This window comes from Eurytemora carolleeae, unplaced genomic scaffold (genome assembly GCF_000591075.1).
Source record: "Eurytemora carolleeae unplaced genomic scaffold, Eaff_2.0 scaffold663, whole genome shotgun sequence".
Classification (NCBI taxonomy): Eukaryota; Metazoa; Arthropoda; class Copepoda; order Calanoida; family Temoridae; genus Eurytemora; species Eurytemora carolleeae.
In genome coordinates, this window is record NW_019396570.1 from 28,486 (window position 1) to 48,740 (window position 20,255).

A 20,255-nucleotide genomic window follows, 5' to 3' on the forward strand; every position below is an offset into this window, starting at 1 on the left:
CCCCCCCCCCCTGGTATACGCCCCTGTGTATAATTTTTTATTCTTGTAGTACAATAAGATGTATACCGTACGAATTTATGTACAGTTATGTACATAAAACTGTGGAATAGGAAGATGACTTATGGACTGAAGGAACTGAAGTAGTGATCTTAAAGTGTCAAAAGAACATGAAACACGGTAATTATGTAGTGTACACAGGCCAATTTCCCTTATTAAGTTGTTATTCAAGCTACTAGTAAAAATATTTTCTTCAGAGCAAAACAAATACTGAAAAGATTTCTGAAGGATCGCTTTCTATTCCACAGTTTTATCGATCTCACTGTAAACGTACATATATTATTTTAGATATTTAATCTATTATACAGAGAATCCGCCCTTTCCCCCGGTTGAAGAGAGGATGAGAGAGAATACTTTATTTATGATGATGTCAAGAAATATCATTAAGGGAGCGTATATAATATTATACTTTTTGTATTTTATCATCGGAACATTTTAACTTTTCGTTTTACCATTTATCTCTCCTCAGAGCTTTATATAGAGAGACTTACATCTGTCTAAAAGCGATATGATGAAAAAAGACCTTTTACAATAAAAACTGGAAAATTTTAAAACACAAACATAAAAACTCTCTTTCCTGTCGTTTTTTAACGAAACTAAAAAAAACACTACTGAAAGAGATATTGCAACTAACAAGGATAAGGATAAGGATCAATTTTATTTTGATATGAATCCAGCTCATGAACATTTCTTTAAGTTTTACTAATTATTTTTAACCAAAAACAATTTGTAATAATTTTTCTTCTTCTTTTTGCTTATTTTTATGATATAACTCAGTGGACCATTTAGAGACAGGAAATATTTTAACAATCTTTCTTTTTATGAAATGAAAGATTTGAAGTTTTGGAGTGAAAAGTTTTTTTTACAATTTTTAGTTTTTTTTTGAGAAGCCAAAATGTTCCGGATCCAACGGATCCTAAACACTGCCAACAAGAACGCATTTTCGCTTAAAAGAACAAAAATGAAAAAAAAATATGATTTATTCTGAACACCCTTTCTTGAATCCTGATTTCCCCAGGAGGATGAACCCAGCCTAACCGAGACAACCCGGGATAGAATGAAATACCATTTGGCGCATTTCTCCGACAAAATTGCTCCAGTCCCAGGACACGGACAGGGTGTCAAAAAAAAGTATTTATCAAAAAAGTAATTTATGAAAGCTTAAAGATAAAAAAGGTACGAGATAAAGTTAGACAGTGTTTATTTTCAAACCCAATTTTGTTGAGACACCCTGTAACTTAATCTTGGATATGTTCCAAAACTTTAGACATTATACTTTTGAACTAAAGGGAGACATCTTTCCGAATCTTGGTTTGAGTTTTATTAAAAATATTCAAAAATCCTGTTCAATTCACAACATGTTTTTATGCGTGAATAAACAACGTTTTTGCCATAGTATTTAGTTATAGTTTAGGTATTAGAGAATACATTTCACTCCTCCTTGGTTTCCTTAAGGCCCCAACGAGTGATAAGCCCCCCACCCAACCACCGGAAAGCAAAATCTAAGCGCCCCTGTTAACATCCCTGTATACGCCCAGGTCAGTGGTCATGTACTTTAATTCCTCACTTCTTTGAAATATTCTTTTTTTCTGATTTTATACAAAATCAATACATCTTTTTGGTTTTTTTTTTGTGGCAAATAACATTATATTAAAATGTCGAAAACTTTTCTTTTTTACTGGAAGTAAATATGTTCGTGCTAAGCAGGTTCACTAGCTGCTGAATGAAGCAAATGTTCTGCAAAGGTTCAGAGATTTATACGCAGTATTTTTTCTTGAAAAAGTCTCGTCGAAGAATTGTGTTTTGACATATTTCATATTATTCCAGAGAAGAGCTAAATACATTTCAAACAAATTTATGACTCAGCTCAAATTATTTTTCCTCTTTTCCCATGTTTTTACAAATATAGAAATTAGACTTTTTTATCTTTAAAATCACCATTTCTATTAATACTTTGCACAACAGTGGTCGTGGACCGGGGCCGGGACCGGATTTAAAGAATTTGAGCCGGGTCTATAGAAACGGTTCAACCACGTAACTTAAATCGGTGATTCAGGATTTTTCCATGTCCGCTATAGATATAACTACAATGCAGAACTATAACAGATAAATTAATTAAATTCGGTTCCGGAATTTATGAATATTGAGAAGTAGCTAAACTGGAATTGTGCTACCGCGCTCGTTCAAGTTGATATAATTGCCTCAACGAGGTAGTTGAACTATCAAGAGCAGGTTCAACTACTTCTTTCTCTTTAATTTATTCCCAGCTGAGTGGATGAAGTGGTTGTCAGAAATTATAACCACTATCTAATGGTTAAAATATTTCAGAGACCGGAGATGGAATTTAAAAAATTTGAAAAAAACTAAGTTGTGCCCCTTCTTATGACTGTATAAGTTTATGTTTGAAGGTAAAAAATACAAAATCCCGCCAAAAAAATGAAAAATTTGATGAAAAAGAGTTTGTTGTATTCAAGTTTCCGAGCTGTGTATTAAATATATTGTTTTCCATTCCAACACATTAAAGTTTAATTTCTCGTTGGTAAAATAAGCATAAAGCTCCAATATTGTGCTTCATAATTCTTAAATTAGGAATTTGAAGAGACAGAATGGTTGGGGAGAGGGTGCATGTATTTAGTTTGTATAAATTGTATCTTTTTATCTCTATAAAGGTATAAACTATAATTAAACCCTATCCCGCGCGGTTAGGCTAGTTTTGTCTAATATGTTTTAGGGGGGGGGGGGGGTTGCATCCGCCCCCTATGATTTTGCCCTTCGAGTTGAGATAAGGGAGTGTGATACATATCCCTAGTCCAACTTTTCAAGTCCTGCTCATTAAAAAAAATGGACCTCTATCTTTAATAATTATTTTTAATTTTGACAAATATTAAAATGTGACACATATTAATACATTCATTTTTTAAGGGTTTTTAAATATATAAATATCTATTTTAGTCCTGTATAGCTTAATTAATAAAAAAGTTATAAAGCATTTCTGATTATTTTGAAACACCGACCCGCCGTTTGACTGTCCTCCACTATGATGTTGAAAAGTGAAGAAGTTTTAACGTTATAATGTAACCCCTTTCAAAGTTATTTAGAAAAAAACACAAATTCAGATTTTCGAATCTCTATATCTTTGCAACCGAATGACATAAACTTTATATAAAGTTCAAACTATGAATTCTACTAGATCATATAAGTTTGTAATATCAAAGGTTTCCGCCATCAGGTTGCAAATATAAAGTGATTAAAGGGTATTATAAGAATTATAATGAAACAACCCATTAAAAATGTTCTGCAATGCAGGACAGGCCCGAAAGAATGTAGTTTGAACAAAAAGAATACGATTAAAAGTTTTGCCGCGGAACAAAAACTGAATAAAATATATAAAATGTATTTGTTTAGGAAGGGAGCACTACATACACAGTGCTTGAATAATTCATTTTATCTTAGAAAAATAATGTTTGATTTCAATATTTATATATACCTGCAATTGTAAAAGTCCATGTATTTACTTAATTTAGTAATTAGTATGTATTTTTTCGACTCAAATTTTAAATATTTTTAAACACCTAAGCTAAAAACTTTAAAATGGTGGATATCAAGATCGATGCTTCATATCCTCCTTTTCTTAATCTCCAGATTAAATAATGCTTGTTCTCCGCTTTTTCTTAATCTCCAGAGCTGAAAACTTTAGAATGGTGGATATTGAGATTAATGCTTGATCTCCTCTCTTTTTCTTAATATAAAGACTAACCTAATCATGTTCTTGTATCCTGAAAAGTGTATAAAATTCGACCAATCAGAGTCGCATATGTGAAGTCAATAATTTTGAAATTTTGCGCGCCATTTAAAATTATATACACAGAAACCGGAGGGACTCTCTAAATTAAAAAAATGGTTTTTGATTTTTCTCTCCTATATCCAAGAAAGAACGGTTTCAGAGGAAAATCAAAAGTGTCTCCATTGGATACTCAGATTAAGTAATTGGGATTAAGGATTTCTCATTCTAAAGTTTTCAGCTCAGATTAATTAACCGATCAGGATTAAAGATATCCCATTCTAAAGTTCCCAGCTCTGCACGTATAATGTTACATAGCAATTTATGATGTTTAAATATAACATAGAAATTAAGAAAGATACGCTATTTAGAGAAATAAAATCATAATAGTAAAAACTGTATTTTGATAATTATAAAAGTAGAAGAGAATGTTGTGTTGAGAGAGGAGTAAACTATACGTGAAGTTCTGAAGTTCCTTCTCTGGGTGATGGGATCCAACTAATATCTAGAATACGTTCAACACTCCGCAGGACTTTAATCCTCTTCTCCGGGTTGTGTAGAGATACTGGGGAAACCTTCTCTTTCTCAGGGTTGTGTAGAGATATTGGGGAAACCTTCTCTTTCTCACCTTCTCTTTCTCAGGGTTGTGTAGAGATACTGGGGGAAACCTTCCCTTTCTCAGGGTTGTGTATAGGAGGAACCTATAGTTTATATCCAGGTATAGAGTAGAGTTATTGGAAAACCTAGTTTATATCCAGTTAGTGTAGAGATATAGAAGAACCAAGTTTATCTCCAGGTAGTGTAGAGGAATGGGAGGAACCTAGTTTATATCCAGCTAGTGTAGAGATATAGAAGAACCTAGTTTATCTCCAGGTAGTGTAAAGGTATGGGAGGAACCTAGTTTATATCCAGGTAGAAAAGAGATATAGAAGAACCTAGTTTATCTCCAGGTAGTGTAGAGGTATGGGAGGAACCTAGTTTATATCCAGGTAGTGTAGAGGCATGGGAGGAACCTAGTTTATATCCAGGTAATGTAGAGATATAGAAGAACCTAGTTTAACTCCAGGTAGTGTAAAGGTATGGGAGGAACCTAGTTTATATCCAGATATTGTAGAGATATAGAAGAACCTAGTTTATCTCCAGGTAGTGTAGAGGAATGGGAGGAACCTAGTTTATATCCAGGTAGTGTAGAGTTATAGAAGAACCTAGTTTATCTCCAGGTAGTGTAAAGGTATTGGAGGAACCTAGTTTATATCCAGGTAGTGTAGAGATATAGAAGAACCTAGTTTATCTCCAGGTAGTGTAGAGGTATGGGAGGAACCTAGTTTATATCCAGGTAGTGTAGAGATATAGAAGAACCTAGTTTAACTCCAGGTAGTGTAAAGGTATGGGAGGAACCTAGTTTATATCCAGATATTGTAGAGATATAGAAGAACCTAGTTTATCTCCAGGTAGTGTAGAGGTATGGGAGGAAACTAGTTTATATCCAGGTAGTGTAGAGATATAGAAGAACCTAGTGTATCTCCAGGAAGTGTAGAGATATTGGAGGAACATATTTTATATCCAAGTAGTGAAGAGATATAGGAGAACCAAATTTATATCCAGGTATTGTAGTGATATGAGATGAGGAACCTAAATTATCTGAAGGTAGTGTAGATATAAAGGAAATGAGTGTAGTTTAGAGATATAAGAGAAACTAGTTTATTTCTAGATAGTGTAAAATATATATAGGAGAACCTAGTTTATCTCCAGGTAGTCTAGAGATTGGAAAACTTAGTTCTCCTCCAGGTAGTGTACAGATATGGGCGGAGGAATCTAGTTTATCTCCAGGTAGTGTAGAGATATAAGAGAACCTAGTTTATCTCCAGGAAGTGTAGAGATATATGGGAGGAACCTAAATTATTTTCAAGTAGAGTAGATATATAATATAGTTTAAATACAGTTAGTGTAGAGATATTGAAGATCCTAGTTTATCTCCAGGTAGTGTAGAGATATTGGAGGAACCTAGTTTATATCCAGGTAGTTATAGGATATAGAGATATAGGAGAACCAAATTTATATCCAGTAGTATAGTATAGAGATATGAAAGGAGAGAAGGGACCTAAAATATCTGAAGGTAGTGTAGAGACATAGGAGAATCTAGTTTATCTCCAGGTAGTGTAGAGATAAAGGATCGAACCTAACTTATCTCCTGATAGTATAGAGATATAATGCGTTGTTTATCTAAATATCAAGAGAAATAACTTCAATATACATCAAATCAAATTTAGAACCACAAAACCCAAACTGAATCATCTGATTAGAATACACTCAAGATCAAAGTTATATACAAACACTAAATACCATGGGTTGAAATCCCATTCCCACCAAAGCCACTTTANAGACTATTGTACTATCCGACAGAATGCATTAAAGGAATTGTTCATCAATACAAGATTAGACTATTGTACTATCCGACAGAATGCATTAAAGGAATTGTTCATCAATACAAGATTAGACTATTGTACTATCCGACAGAATGCATTAAAGGAATTGTTCATCAATACAAGATTAGACTATTGTACTATCCGACAGAATGCATTAAAGGAATTGTTCATCAATACAAGATTAGACTATTGTACTATCCGACAGAATGCATTAAAGGAATTGTTCATCAATACAAGATTAGACTATTGTACTATCCGACAGAATGCATTAAAGGAATTGTTCATCAATACAAGATTAGACTATTGTACTATCCGACAGAATGCATTAAAGGAATTGTTCATCAATACAAGATTAGACTATTGTACTATCCGACAGAATGCATTAAAGGAATTGTTCATCAATACAAGATTAGACTATTGTACTATCCGACAGAATGCATTAAAGGAATTGTTCATCAATACAAGATTAGACTATTGTACTATCCGACAGAAAGCATTAAAGGAATTGTTCATCAATACAAGATTAGACTATTGTACTATCCGACAGAATGCATTAAAGGAATTTTTCATCAATACAAGATTAGACTATTGTACTATCCGACAGAAAGGAAACTAGTTCAACAAAACAAGATTAGACTATTGTCCTATCCGAAAGAAAGAAAACTAGTTAATAAAACAAGAATAAACTATTGTCCTATCCGACAGAAAGTAATTGTTCACCAAAACAAGAATAAAATATTGTCCTATCCGACAGAAAGGAATTGTTCACCAAAACAAGAATAAAATATTGTCCTATCCGAAAGAAAGTTATTGTTCAACAAAACAATAATAAACTATTGTCCTATCCGACAGAAAGGAATTGTTCACCAATACAAGAATAAACTATTTTTTGTCTTTGCTTTTTAAAATTCTGATTATTGTCTTATTACACTAAAGGCTTAAAGAGACCAGTGCATACACCAGAACGGAGATATGTACTCGGTTACACCAGTATCAGAATGAAATCAATGTTAATCTGATGACCGGTCCAAAAGTTCAGGAAAAGGATTGAACCTACGTATGAGGTTTATTTCTAACAAACGAATAGATGTAAAAATCTAGCAACATGCCGGTTCTCTTACTTAAAAAGCAGTACACGTCAAACTAAAGTAAACTGAAGATAAGATTAAGATCTGAGATGGAATTTAAAGAATTGGAGTTGCGGTTTAAATCCGCCAAAACCCGGTTCAAATTAAGCGCCGGTTTAAATCTTGAAACATTTGATACAATTTAAAGTAGAACCAACCATATTTAAACCGTGGCTTAAATTTAAACCGCCGCTTAAATTCTTTAAATTCGGCCACTGGTATATTTTCAATCATAATGCGTGATTCCTCTTATTGGAGACCTATATTGAGAAGAACAAATTGCTAACATTGACGCCAAAATAATTTTTCCCCTCATAATTATGCGTAAAAGCAAAGTTAGAGGAGCTACAATGTCACAAAGTCCTATCAGTGGTGTTGCATAAATTAACTATACTGTCTAGTTTGCAGTAAAACCATCTTTTGTTTAGTTTTTTGTTTATAAAATCCCTGGTTTCTCCCCCTAGGATACCCTAGTAGAGCTCCTCCAGAATATTTTACATCTAGATTTTCATCTTATAATATCCCCCCNTATAGATTCTGCCCCAACATTATGTGACTTTATAGATTCTGCCCCAACATTATGTGACTTTATAGATTCTGCCCCAACATTATGTGACTTTATAGATTCTGCCCCAACATTATGTGACTTTATAGATTCTGCCCCAACATTATGTGACTTTATAGATTCTGCCCCAACATTATGTGACTTTATAGATTCTGCCCCAACATTATGTGACTTTATAGATTCTGCCCCAACATTATGTGACTTTATAGATTCTGCCCCAACATTATGTGACTTTATAGATTCTGCCCCAACATTATGTGACTTTATAGATTCTGCCCCAACATTATGTGACTTTATAGATTCTGCCCCAACATTATGTGACTTTATAGATTCTGCCCCAACATTATGTGACTTTATAGATTCTGCCCCAACATTATGTGACTTTATAGATTCTGCCCCAACATTATGTGACTTTATAGATTCTGCCCCAACATTATGTGACTTTATAGATTCTGCCCCAACATTTTGTGACTTTATAGTTTGTCTGAAAAGACTGGGAATTGTAAATGGTCCTCCCCACTTACAACGGTCTCAATATGTTAAGTATTATGTTGAATGCGAAAAGGCTATTAGGAAAAGGGAAGGGGAGAGGGAGGAAGAAGAGGGCAGGATATAATGAGATCAGATTAATTAGGCAGAAACACAAAGAACATATAGAAGGAGAAGATAAAAATAAAGAATATAAGGGAAAAAAGAAAAACAAAAGAATTACGCTCTCTAGAAAGGAAATTCCCATGGTTAGAAATGGGATAATTAAAGATTGTACAGAAGAAAAATTAAATACCAGAAAGGGAGTTAAACTCTATATCTTATGTAAACGGTAAAAGACTGTTTGTTGATATCTGCAAATCGTTATAAATTGTCCATTTTTAACTGTTCATCTTGCAGAGACAATATACATTCACAAAATTACAGCCTTAATGTTACCGTTTTTTTTAAATAACCTCTAGCAGACATAATGATCAGGTATTGCACTGCAACTTCTTGACAAAGACTATCTCGCACTCTTCACTCAATTCCCATTATAAATTGGGACACCCTTTATATAAAATATATTTGGTAATACAAATCTAGTAAAATTCTACCATTTTTAACTAGCCATACAAAACCTACTATTGAAATTTATAAAATATAACTCGAATTCAATTAAAAAAGCTAAATATCTGCAGCATTCCATTATCAGTAGGTTTAGAAAAGGACATTTTTAAAATTCTTTTTATTTGTCTCCTAAGTTCTGGGTAAATGAAAACTATATAGAAAGGGTGTCAAACTAAACACTGCAATTTTAGTTTGACATATCGCTTTAGAATTGTATTTTGATCGGCTTCAAATTCATTTTAAAATCTTGTCTAAAATACGACAGAAAATACAATACAACAGCACATTCGTTCGATTCTGGGATTTCAAAAATGTGTCTGGCTACATGAATCTTTAACTTTACAATTAGTTTACATGTTTAGAGTTTTGTACATTTTCTTTTGAAAAGCTAGTTTAACAATTTTTTTGACGATGATTTAAAAATCTTTTGATACTATGAAATACCGGCGTTTGCTCTCAAGTTTTGCAAAATTAAAGACGACATTAAACTTTCATTGGTTAAAATGTAAGTTGTGTACCTAATATATGATTGCACTCAGGCCGGTAGCTGGGTGTTTCTTTAGGGGGGGCACCAAGTGAAATGAAGTTAACGAGGCTGGAGGTTGCAGGGGGGCAGTGCCCCCCTGCATAGGAAAAAGTAAATTTTTAAGTCTGAAAAACTAACAATTAAATTTAAGCCGCGGCTCAAATTCTTTGAATTCGGCCTCAGTAATATTTGGAAACAAATATTAATGTTTATTTGCATGATTTAATACGTATATGTAAAAAAGTAAAAAAAAACAGCTGGCAGATATTGTCAAAGAATTGTTAAATGAAGGATCAACTTGCAACATGTATGCATTAAACCTTTTTCTTTGTTTTAAAAAATGTTGAATGGGACTATCGGCGTAATTTCAAGTTATGTTAGAACAGAACCCTTTTATTTTTTATTTGGAACATTTTATGGAATTATTCAGTTTTTCTAGTTAAGAATTTTTCAAATTTTTGAGGACCATCTTCATCAAATTTTGCCAATTAAGAAAAAAAATAACAAAACTTTTCTTTGGTGCTTCGCGCATCGAAATAGAATTTCTAACTATTTTCTCGTTTTTGACTTAAAGAAAGTCAGTCACTCTTTTTCTTGAAAAAACCTGTATATGTTACTTCTCAGGAGCACTACAATGCTTTCATCATTTAAGGTTACAAAAAATCTGACAACCTAAATAACAAGAAATATAATAAAGATTATATCTATTAGGACTTTAGCAGACTATAAGAGGAAAACAGGGATAAGCCCATTACTGGTAAACAAGGACAGAGGAACTTAGATCAGTAGGATTATCATGGATTATAGACAGACAAAAGATAGTCAAGTATACTGTCAGGAACTACTTACTCAGAACTGCACACTGCATAGACCTACGATTTAGGAACTATATATATATATATAGTGGACAAATATGACTAGTAGATGAATTATAAAAAACTGCTGTTGACTGTAATAGAGGACTTTATATACATAGTAAATAAGACTAAGTCAGGAACTAACAGGCACTAAGAAATACATGAAAATACACTAGAATAACAGATATTTTTTTGGCGCTTCGCGCACAGTTTTAATTAAATTTACTCATGTCGTTTATTTTAAAGATGTTGCAAAGTATATTTTTTGCAACAGCTTGATATAATAAGAATAATATTAAGAGCATGTAGAGCCAACCCTTCAACATTTAAAAAATTCTTTTTACTTAAAATCCTGAAAACAGCTCTTTCTTTTTGAACAATTTTACGACAGGGGGGCTAGCCCCTCAAAATCTTATTTCGCTCCCCCACTCAGAGGGATACAGTGGCTCTTGCCCCGGCACCCCTCCCTCTGTTACGGTCCTGAATTTGCATCCAATAAGCTCTTGCATTTTCGTTATTCGTTAAGCATGAACAGTCAAAAATTTCCCGATTCGAATGAGTGACTCACACGGCACACCTTGGAGAAAAGTAGTAAGGTAGAAATGAGTCAAATCTACTAGTGCTTTAATAGATCAGATTCAGGCAAGAAAGAGAGAGAGAAGGAAACAGTGAGAGAGAGAGAGGGTGCACCGTGCAGTGTTCAGTCTCAGCAGTCTGTAGAAACCAGCTGATTCCGATATAGATATAAACAAAATATAAATAAGGTAACAAAACAATAATTATTAATTTTAGTTAAATATGAATATTATTAACATAAAAAATGAATATGATTTAAATATATTCTATAAACATGTAAAAATTGTATTTAATTATAAAAAAGAAAGTTTTGTTAAACACTCCTTAACTACGGCAGGTGAAATATATATTTTTTCTACATGATAACATTTCATATCATTAAATAAATATGGGAGACATTTTATCCTGTTCAAGTCATTCAAGCATAGTAGTAAATAGGTAAACATTTACGGACCTAAGACATAGATTAAATTGCCATTAATTATAATTTTAAAATCATCGATTATTTATTGAATAATTTGTATAAAAGCTCATTGAACATGAACATAATTTCCTAAATTAAAACGCATATAGACGTAAACGTTACGTTTCTATAACGTTACAGAACATAAACCCCCATCTTATATATCATAATTACAAAACCGGACTTTTAAAATTTTCAAATAACTCCACTGTATTTACATCGTCTCAAAACTGGAATGCCTCGTAAGGACTCCTGATTTAATAACACGGACAGCCGTAGTACATTTGCATATCCGAATCGGGTCAACCTTTCCGGTCCCAGTTTGTACTGTATCGCCGGAAATTGGGTAAATAAAGCAGACACATTCAATAGGACTAACCGATGCAACAAGGTTGACGTGGTAAGAAATTAGGTTGAATTTACTTTTGCTAAACGGCCAGAGGTGCGTGAGTTTAGCTTGATTTCTCGCTCTAGGAAGTTGAGCCCAAACCTCCTTGATATACTTCTCTTATGATGCATTTACTTTGCTTTGAAATATTAACATTCCTATATCAGTAAGGAAAAGTGTGTTCCTAATGTACCAGGTCCGTTTTCCGACAACTTCCTATATTTAAGGAACCCTGGATGGAAATGACCTCGCTGCCTTACGACTAGACTTTTCCTTCCTCTTGGAGGGATTATATTCTGCTTCAAAGCAGTAAATGCATCATAAGAGAATTATAACAAGGAGGTTTGGACTCAACTTCCATTTAGAGGGAGAAATCTTCCTTTTTAAATGAGGAGTCTTTACGAGGCATTCCAGTTTTGGGACGATGGAAATACAGAGTAAAATGGACTAATCATATTTTCCTCATCATAACATTCTGATGAAAACGTGCTGGCTTAAATTAGCTGACAATAAAATAGCAAGGATACTAAACTGACTTTTAAATTTTTGAACTAAAAATGTGCTCGATAAAAAGCTCACTTTAACGAGTGTAATGTTCTGACTTCCACTACAGATGTGCTTGATTAAACGTACTAAATAATCTTTCTAAATAAAACTTGATAAATAAAACATGCTAAATAAAACGTACATATTAAATGTGCTAAATTAACGCGTTTAATAAAACGTACTTATAAAAAATGCTAATTAAAACGTGCTCATTGTTCCAGGATGAGTGAGGAGGATATTGAGTTACCGGAAGATGATCTCCCGGAGGAGGAAATAGAGGAGAGGGATACCTTCTCCTCCTCTCACCTAGATACAGTAGATTCTCCTCTCTTAGATTTCTTCCTAGGAGGGGGGCTCAGTCTTGGGGGCAGGGAGAGGAATGTCAGGGTTCAACAAGGAGAAATAGACAGGTATAGATAGATAGGCCGACAGATAGATAGGTAGATAGATAGATATGTAGATATACTGTACAGGAATGATCATGTGGTAGTAGATGGTAAACTGTACACAGTAAAAAATTTATAGGAATGATCCTGGGGTAGTGGATGGTAAACTGTACACTGTAAAATGTACAGGAATGATCCTGTGATAGTGGATGGTAAACTGTACACTGTATGATACTGTACAGGAATGATCCTGTGTTAGTAGACGGTAAACTGTACACTGTATACTGTACAGGAATGATCCTGTGGCAGTGGATGGTAAACTGTACACTGTATTCTGTACAGGAATGATCCTGTGATAGTGGATGGTAAAGTGTACACTGTATGATACTGTACAGGAATGATCCTGTGGTAGTAGATGGTAAACTGTACACTGTAAATGTACAGGAATGATCCTGTGGTAGTGGATGGTAAACTGTACACTGTATTCTGTACAGGAATAATCCTGTGATAGTGGATGGTAAAGTGTACACTGTAAAATGTACAGGAATGATCCTGTGGTAATGGATGGTAAACTGTACACTGTATACTGTACAGGAATGATCCTGTGGTAGTGGATGGTAAACTGTACACTGTAAAATGTACAGGAATGATCCTGTGGTAATGGATGGTAAACTGTACACTGTATTCTGTACAGGAATGATCCTGTGGTAGTGGNAACCAGGTAAACCAGGAGATGGTTTGATATCAACCAAGTAAATCAAGAGATGGGTTAGATATCAACTAGGTAAACCAGGAGATAGGGTTGATATAAACTTGCTGAACCAGGAGATAGTTTTGATATCAACTGTTGGCTGCTTGCTGCTATGGCTAACCTTACCATGAATATATATTCTAGGGTGAACTAGGTGACTGTTGGCTGCTTGCTGCTACGGCTAACCTAACCATGAATATATATTCTAGGGTGAACTAGGTGACTGTTGGCTGCTAGCTGCTATGGCTAACCTAACCATGAATAAGAAAGTAAGATCAAGAGTTATCCCTCTAGATCAAAGCTTCTCAGAGGAGTATGCAGGAATATTTCATTTCAAGTAAGATATTTGATTTTTTTAACTGTAAGACAGTAAAAAAAGGGCCCTGTAAAATATTAACTCCTTCTCACAGTAGAAACGTTTTTCTTAATGTTTATCAAAATAAAAAATCATTTTTTTCTAGATTTGTCTTTAAAGTTTGTTATATCAAGCTAAAAAACCTTTCAGCTATTCCTATCTATTTGTTCTTGATTCTACCATTTTGACTTTTATTTATCTTTTAAAATATTTTATTAAAATTTTGTGAGACTCTATCTAAGAGATATCTAATTCTTAACCTTTTTTAATGGATCTAAATCAGTTAAAGAATTTGTTGTATTTTTTTAAATGATATCACAAAGTCTTCGGATATTTTTAATATTTAGAACACATAGTTAGGATTTCTTCAAACAGTGTTAAAAGTTAAAACCACATTGAATAGATATTTGTCTAGATTCTGGCAGTATGGAGAGTGGGTGGACGTGGTTATAGACGACTATCTACCAACTAGAAACGGTAAACTCGTGTTTATGCAGTCTGACTCAAAGAACGAGTTCTGGAGCGCCCTCTTCGAAAAGGCCTACGCCAAGCTGCACGGGTCCTACGAGTCCCTGAAGGGAGGAACCACCCTCGAGGCCATGGTTGATTTTACCGGAGGCTGCACAGAGATGTTTGATCTGAATCAGCCTCCAAAGGATCTTTTTAACATTTTGATTAAGGTACGTTTAATATAAAGTCTAAAAGGAATTGAGACTTTGCCACAAACTCAAATTTTCTAATCCTTATATCTTTGCAAGATTATTGTATACACCTTGGATATATAAAACTTAGATTATTTGAAAAGAATTTAAAGTTTGAAATATCTAAGGTCTACGACATTGGGTGGCAAAGATATAGGGATTAGAAAATCAGAGTTGGTGGCAAAGACTCAACTTCTTTGATACTTTTATCTGTGAAAAAGTGATAGAGATAATTAGTGTTTCCATCAGAAATTAAAATCTGTAGATAGGGTTTCCATCGGAAATTAAAAGCTAGAAAATGAAAGAAAAATTTTAAAGAAATGAATTGTTGTGTGAATAGTTGATGACAGGGTAGCGATGTATTTTCGTTGGTTGGTTTATGGATCGTTTTTTGCCTATATTGTTTAGATAAGGAATTATTATTAATATTGTTGATTCTAAACATTTGCTTTTCTTACATTATGCCAAATTTTGATCCTGGCAGAAAATATGTGCATAAAACTAACAAAAAACGACAACGATTAAAAAACAGTATTATAATTAATCATTTTTGGATCATGTTTCAATTATTTTTTTTTTAATAAGAATACTGCAAAATTTAGTAAAAGCAAACTTTTAGTGTTATATAAAAATTTTTTAAAAATCGATCCGAAACAATAAACAACCAAAGTGTAGCAACTTCTTGTAATCATTGTAATAATTCCAGGCTTTTCAACGCTGCTCCTTGATGGGATGCTCACTTGAACCTGATCCAGGTGTAACCGAGGCTAGAACATCAGTTGGCCTCGTCAGAGGTCATGCTTATAGTATAACTAAGGTACACCAGAACATATCCAAAATGAATTTTTAATATATTCTACAAATGTTGGCAAAACTTTCTATCTATTTGATTTAGTCTGTAAAGGTTTTCTTAAGTCAACAGACAAATATCTGTTTTTCCATTCGTTTGATAGCGTTTTTGATATTTTTTCCAGTGTAATAATTAAAACTAAAGATTTTCTTGTTCTTTTTTATAAAATTTTATTTTCAAAGCTTCTTGTTTAAATGGAAAATACACATTTTAACAAAAGCACGGAACTGAATTTAGTTTAGAAATTAAGAAAATTATCTTAAATTTTTGTTTTATTTTATTGAAATTTTGTAGGTCGTGAAGGCTAAGATTAAGACTCCCCGTGTATCTGGAGAAATTCCCCTGGTTCGGATACGGAACCCCTGGGGAAATGAGGCGGAGTGGAACGGAGCCTGGTCTGACGGGTCCCCGGAGTGGAGATACGTCCCGGATGAGGAGAAGGAGAATCTCGGACTTAATTTCGAGGATGATGGAGAGTTCTGGATGTCATTCAAGGATTTTCTCAAATATTTTGATCAGCTGGAGATTTGTAATCTGAGTCCTGATGCTCTGGATGATGAGAATAACTTCAAGTGGGAGGTTTCAAGCTTCCCTGGTGCCTGGATACCCGGAGAGACTGCCGGGGGATGCAGGAACCATATTGAGACATTCGCCTCCAATCCTCAATACATGATCAGTCTAGAGGATCCGGACGAAGACGACGAAAACAACAAATGCACCGTAATCATCAATCTTATGCAGAAAGGAAGACGACAAATGCGTGACGAAGGCTTGGATTTACTTACAATAGGATTCTGTATTTATCATCTGAAATCTGCCCCTGATGGAAGATGTGATACAGCTTTCTTCAAGTACAATGCGTCCTGTGCCCGGAGTAAGACGTTTATCAACCTGCGTGAGATGAGCGCTAGGTTTAAACTACCACCTGGAGCATATGTAATAATTCCATCAACCTTCAGTCCTGACCAGGGCGGAGAGTTTCTGCTCCGGGTGTTTACGGAGAAACCAAACAACGGAGCGGTAATGTAGATGTGTTATATCTAACCTAACCGAAGCTTGATGTGTGGTAAACTAACCATTTACAGAGTTGTGATTTTGCAGCTTTAATTTCTTCCTTGGTCACTGTTTCTGTCCATAAGGTTGTTTGCTAAATTTCCGTCCTTTTGCCTTCATTATGAACATGAAACATTAGATAATGGTCTATTTAATATATAACTGGAAACACAAACTTTCTCCTCTATCAACAGTTTACAGCTAAACTTGGTGCTGCTAAAGGTTTATATTTTTTTTTTCTGTAACAAGCTGAAATTTAGAATTTTCTTTAAATCTTATGAAATAAGCACACAATATATTAGTATTTTATGTCGCAAATTGCTTGAAATTAAATAATATTCAGTACTCACAGTTCGCGTATTTAAAAATAAATTTTGGAACAATTTCACTTTTTATATATTCAACCTCTTCCTCATACTAAATATATGTATTATGTATGCTTTATCATAAAAAATATAAAATAAATATTCTTGTAAAGGATTAATCAGAAATCATTTTGATGTTTTAGTTTGATGACATTTTTAATGGTTTTTAAAAACCATTTCCCTCTGAATTCTGAATTCTTGTTGTTGTACCATCATTTCAGGGGACATTAGTTCCAAAAATAACACTTGGCCCATTTCCTAACACTGGGTGTTAGAAATGGGCACAAATTGAAAGACTGGGTTTTTGGAATCCCGGCCCATATCAAGAGTAAACGTCGATAATAAAAACATGACGAGGACAACAATTTCCAATTTAAAACTTTTTTGTTAAATCAAAATTAGAATAGGAGTTCTTTTTATTTTAAAACCTTTGACCGTTTTCAAGACAATGTCAGGTTTTCCATTTTCGGACGTATCCTGAATTTGAAACATTGTCGCGTTTTTGAGACAAAACCAACTTGCCCGTTTTTGAGTATAATCCTTATTTCAAAACAAAACTCACTTTCATAACTTACAAAATAAATCACTGAAAACAAGAAATTATCTTATAAAGACTAAATTCACTTCATAATTATTTCTAGAAACTTAGTTTCCACATTTTATCTGTTTAATTAGAGAATATCGATGATTTATTTTCAAGCATTATAAACAAACAGTTTCCAGCATTTCTAGTTAAATCTAAATTGTAAGAACAAATGATATTCATATATTGATTTCTAAATGCTGTAACGATTTTTAAATTATGAAAGAACAGTTTGTTTTTATTTTCTATTTTGTTTCTATTTTACCTTATCAAAAAATCTTGTTTTGTTTCATAAGTGCGTAAATACTTAAAAATTGACATTGATATGAATTGTCTCTAAACCAGGATATATTTCGAAAACGCGACATGAGCTGAAATCCGGTAATTGTTTCAAAATAGGGATATGTTCGAAAATGAAATCAATAATCATAAAAAACTAATTCTCACACCTTATTATTAATTTAAAATTGACATTTATTGTCTCAATAAATAGTTTTGTTCATTTTTTATAGATATATGGTGTAATTTTTTTCTACTAGACTTGGATTTAAAGATATATACCCTTGAAAAAGACAACTTTGCAGATTTGGTCCATTTCTAACACTCAGTGTTAGAAATGGACCAAGTGTTAGTTTTGGAACTAATATCCCCTGCATTTATGTCTAGTTCATTTCTAGAATATCCCTGTTTATCCTAAATAATTAAAATTAACATCGTTATTTCAAAGTTTTCATATGAAAATCATCTAAAAGTATTTGTTTAAAGGGACTGAAAAGAAAAAATGAAAGGAAGTAAAGGCTTAAACCTAAGAATTTTAGGGATTGATCGAGACACATGAGAGTTCTATCTGATGTTCCTGTCTCGAGAAATTTATATAAAACTGTGTCAAATGTAGTAATTAGGATTAATTTAATTTTGATTCGGATCCGGAATCTGGATCCGCACTGGAAAAAATGGATCCGGATCCAAAACCGAATCCGGATCCAGGTCATTTCTTTAAGATTTACTGAATTTATTTAACAACAAACAATTTTTAAAATTTTTTGTTTTTATTGCTTATATATTTTTATCCTAACCCCATTCAGAAATGAGGAATCTTTTTTTTTAAAGTTCAGATTTGGGTATTAGGAATAAAAAAGTTTTTTCTTCAGTTTTTGGTTGATATTTTACCCATTATATCCGGATCCGTGGATCTGCATATTTTTGCAGATCCGGATTCGGATTCAGGAAGCCACAATCTTGCTGATCCAACGTATCCGGATCCTTAGTACTGGTCAAATGTATTTTTCCTTTACAATCCATTTAAGGTCAATAAAACTTTTGAAAATTCCTTTACTTTTTGGCTGCAATGACTCAATTCCGAATATGATTATCTAGATTTTTTTACACGTTTTAAATGAAACGTCGGCTGAAGCTTATTAAACTATAAAGCACGCTTTTTGCCTTTTTATCTTTTCCAAATAATATAAATTAGCCTTTTAAAAATATGTCCTTCTGGTTTGATTTTACGCACAAGTAATATCATGACAAAAGCTGTTTATTCGGTTACATATTAGAATTATTCGTTTCCACTAATTTCGACAGATGTTGGATTAAAAATAAAAATATTAAAATATAACGTTATAGAGGACGTGAGTCAGACTCTAATAAAACGCATAAATAACTTCCAGTATATATATTTCTTATAACTTATTACTAGAGGGTTCAGAANATATTAACTAGTTTTAGCTGATTTATAATTAAAAATCAAAATATGTAAATATTTCATATTAACTAGTTTTATCTGATTTCTAATTAAAAATCAAAATATGTAAATATTTCATATTAACTAGTTTTATCTGATTTATAATTAAAAATCAAAATTTGTAAATATGTCCTATTAACTAGTTTTACCTGATCTCTAATTAAAAATCAAGATATTAAAATATTTCGTATTAACTAGTTTTAGAGTTCTGATTAAAAGAAAGCGTGACGCCGACTGACCACCCCCCGTTTTTAAGTTTGCGAAAAAATACAGTGATAACCAGAAAACCGTGGAATAGGAATACGCCATTAAAGAGATAATTTAGTCTATAGCAAATTAAACAATTTTGCTACAGTAACTACAGTAAATCCCTTTTTACTGAATAGGGTCTGTTTACACTGCAAAATTTCCGGTATCATGTTTTTTGACTACTTAAAGTCAGATCTTTTTGTCTAAAAGTCGTCTTCCTATTTCAGAGTTTTCTGTCTCACTATATTTATTAGTATTTAGTGTTGGTGCCAAAGTGAGGACAATATTTTTTTGCGTGTACATTTTACATTTTGGAAATTTGATTCTTTTTAAATCACCTTTTTCTTCTTAGGATTTCTAAAAATGAGGTAGATGGATCTAAGAGAGCTGAGACAGCAGAGACATTTGATATATGTTGTATATTAATCAAAGTACAGATCACTTTAATAGCTTTATGTTTTGTATGCAGACAAAATTATTGTAATATTGACGTAATTAACTATTATATCTATTAACAAATTTTATAATCCTTATTACAACTACTTTACTGCAGGGAACCTTACTTTATCAAGGGTTCCCAAGACCAATTTTGCTCACAAAACATCCAGAGCGCAGCGAGAGATATTCTGTGAGCAAAATTTGTCAAGAGAACTCGTGGTTTAATTCACCGTAAAAGTAGTTGTTTGTATCATAATTTTATCGTCTTTTGGGGTGAAAATGCGCGAATTTTTTTGAAACTTTTTATATAATTTTACTTAATTGTCCTAAGGGACGTACAGTAACTTAACGTCCCTCTGTTGGGGGAATC

At 33.1% G+C, this 20,255-nt stretch overlaps 1 protein-coding gene across 1 annotated transcript; it reads left to right on the forward strand.

Annotated features, from left to right (window-relative positions):
* Positions 1-13,724: 13,724 nt before the first annotated feature.
* On the forward strand, positions 13,725-19,999 carry LOC111705666 (calpain-A). Its single transcript, XM_023478289.1, has 5 exons — positions 13,725-13,884; positions 14,318-14,582; positions 15,310-15,420; positions 15,748-16,473; positions 19,800-19,999. The coding sequence occupies exons 1-5, from the start codon at positions 13,790-13,792 to the stop codon at positions 19,806-19,808; spliced, it is 1,206 nt and encodes a 401-aa protein (XP_023334057.1). The 5' UTR covers positions 13,725-13,789; the 3' UTR covers positions 19,809-19,999.
* Positions 20,000-20,255: the final 256 nt, after the last annotated feature.